This window comes from Emiliania huxleyi (assembly GCF_000372725.1).
Source record: "Emiliania huxleyi CCMP1516 chromosome Unknown EMIHUscaffold_1987, whole genome shotgun sequence".
Classification (NCBI taxonomy): domain Eukaryota; phylum Haptophyta; order Isochrysidales; family Noelaerhabdaceae; genus Emiliania; species Emiliania huxleyi.
In genome coordinates this window covers 6,070-7,760 of record NW_005200610.1, presented here as the reverse complement: position 1 = coordinate 7,760, position 1,691 = coordinate 6,070, and the positions used below count along the sequence as shown (strand labels likewise).

General features: G+C 58.1%; 1 protein-coding gene across 1 annotated transcript; it reads right to left on the bottom strand.

Annotated features, from left to right (window-relative positions):
* Positions 1-324: 324 nt before the first annotated feature.
* On the bottom strand, positions 325-591 carry EMIHUDRAFT_78224 (hypothetical protein; the record flags this gene model as incomplete). The annotated part of the gene is made up of 1 exon (XM_005781864.1): positions 325-591. A coding segment is annotated over one exon (267 nt), but the record flags the coding sequence as incomplete, so codon positions are not given.
* Positions 592-1,691: the final 1,100 nt, after the last annotated feature.

Here is a 1,691-nt window from a genome sequence, read left to right as displayed (position 1 = left end):
AGATGCAGAATATATCGTCCTGTGGCATGAAGAGACGGGCGTCGGCCGACGCGCGAGCGGTCGCTGTGGGGTGCCGGTCGGGGCCTTGTGCGAGGTGCCGGTCGGGAGGAAGCAATGGTTGTGGACGCCGTTGGCGCGATTCTTAGCGGCGAGGTCGGCCCAGTTGGCCTGGTCAGCGAACTCCCAGAAGGACTTGTGCGCATTCTGGTCCACAAAGGAGTGGTGCACCCAGAAAAAGCTGCCCGTTGACCTGGCGGGAGTCTTGGGCAGCGTTGGCCACGCGGATGGGGGCGTGAGCCCAGAGGGGAGGACCCTGAAAGCCTTGTTGATGAGCGCGCCCCCAGCAGGGCTGTTTGGGCCATCGATGAAATTTTCGAACTCCTGCAGCGACATCTTTTCTTTGCACTCCCACAGGCAGAGGATGGGTCCCTCGGGCTCGGAGGGGAGGAAGGCGTGGCCGAAGATGCCCGCCGCGTGCTGCGCCTTGGCGACATCCTTAAAATTGAGAGACTTCATGTTGGCCCACCACGCCTTGGCGGCCCGAGGCTTGAACGTGTGATACACAGCGTAGAACGTCGGTTCGCCAGACATCAAAGGCGACGCCGCCCGCGATGTCGCGAGCGGCGAGCGCGCCGTCGGGGAGCGCACCGTCGGGAGCACCAACGAAGAGGCCAGTGCGAGCAGTGGCAGCATTGCAAGCTTTTTGATCGGTGATGAATTCCGCTTTCGGTTACGGACACGTGCGCTTGATGAGACAGTTGGAATTTTCTGGCCTTAGAACGGCAAGGCCACCCATGTTCGCTGCGTTTGATTGTCTGTTGATCTCTCTCTCAGATGTTTGCTCTCGGCCGAACATGTAAGTATTCTTGATAGAAACCACGACGACACACTCACACACACCAGTCGACTCGCATCGGTTGCCTCCATGAACGGCACACACACACACACACACACACACACACACACACACACACACACACACACACACACACACACACACACACACACACACACACACACTGACGCGATCCACGCAGGCGTAATTTCTGACGGCCGACCGTCAGTGCACGGAGTTGCCCCTTGCTTCTCCGACTGCCCCGGCTAGTTCCCGGGTTTCGCGGGAGTGACCCCTGCGTCCCCCGAGACCTAGCGCGGGTGGATTGGAGGGGGGCTCGCTGCAGGGAAGGGCTGTGTAAGAAGCCGATTTAGGCTGAACAAGCTTTTCCTCTCTCTCGCACCCCGTCTCTTTTCCTTTCCTTTTTTCTCTACAGCACCTCTTTTTTCCTCTCTGTTTTCCCGGGGAAACCATCAAATTTTCCGGGCTCTGAGCCGAGTCTGAGGCTGGTTTGGGCCCAAAATCAGCCAAATCGGCAAAATACCGGGGATTTTGCGGGTATACCTGGAAACCCCCGGGTATACCTGGAAAATACCCTGCGACCGCCTGGGTATCGTGCCGATTTCCTCAATTTTGCCTCAGATTTTGCCCCAGACCAGCTCTCAGACTCAGGGAAACTCGCGAGTTTCCAGAATGGAGCACCAAACACCCTCTGTTTTCCCTGGAAATTTCCGGAAACGCAAAGTGCTGGGGCCCCTCTGTTTTCCTTTTTGTTTGCCGGAAAAGCTTGTGCAGGCCAAATAGCCGATCCCCGTAGTCCGCCCCGCTCCTTCCCATCGGGCCGCATGAGCGGCCA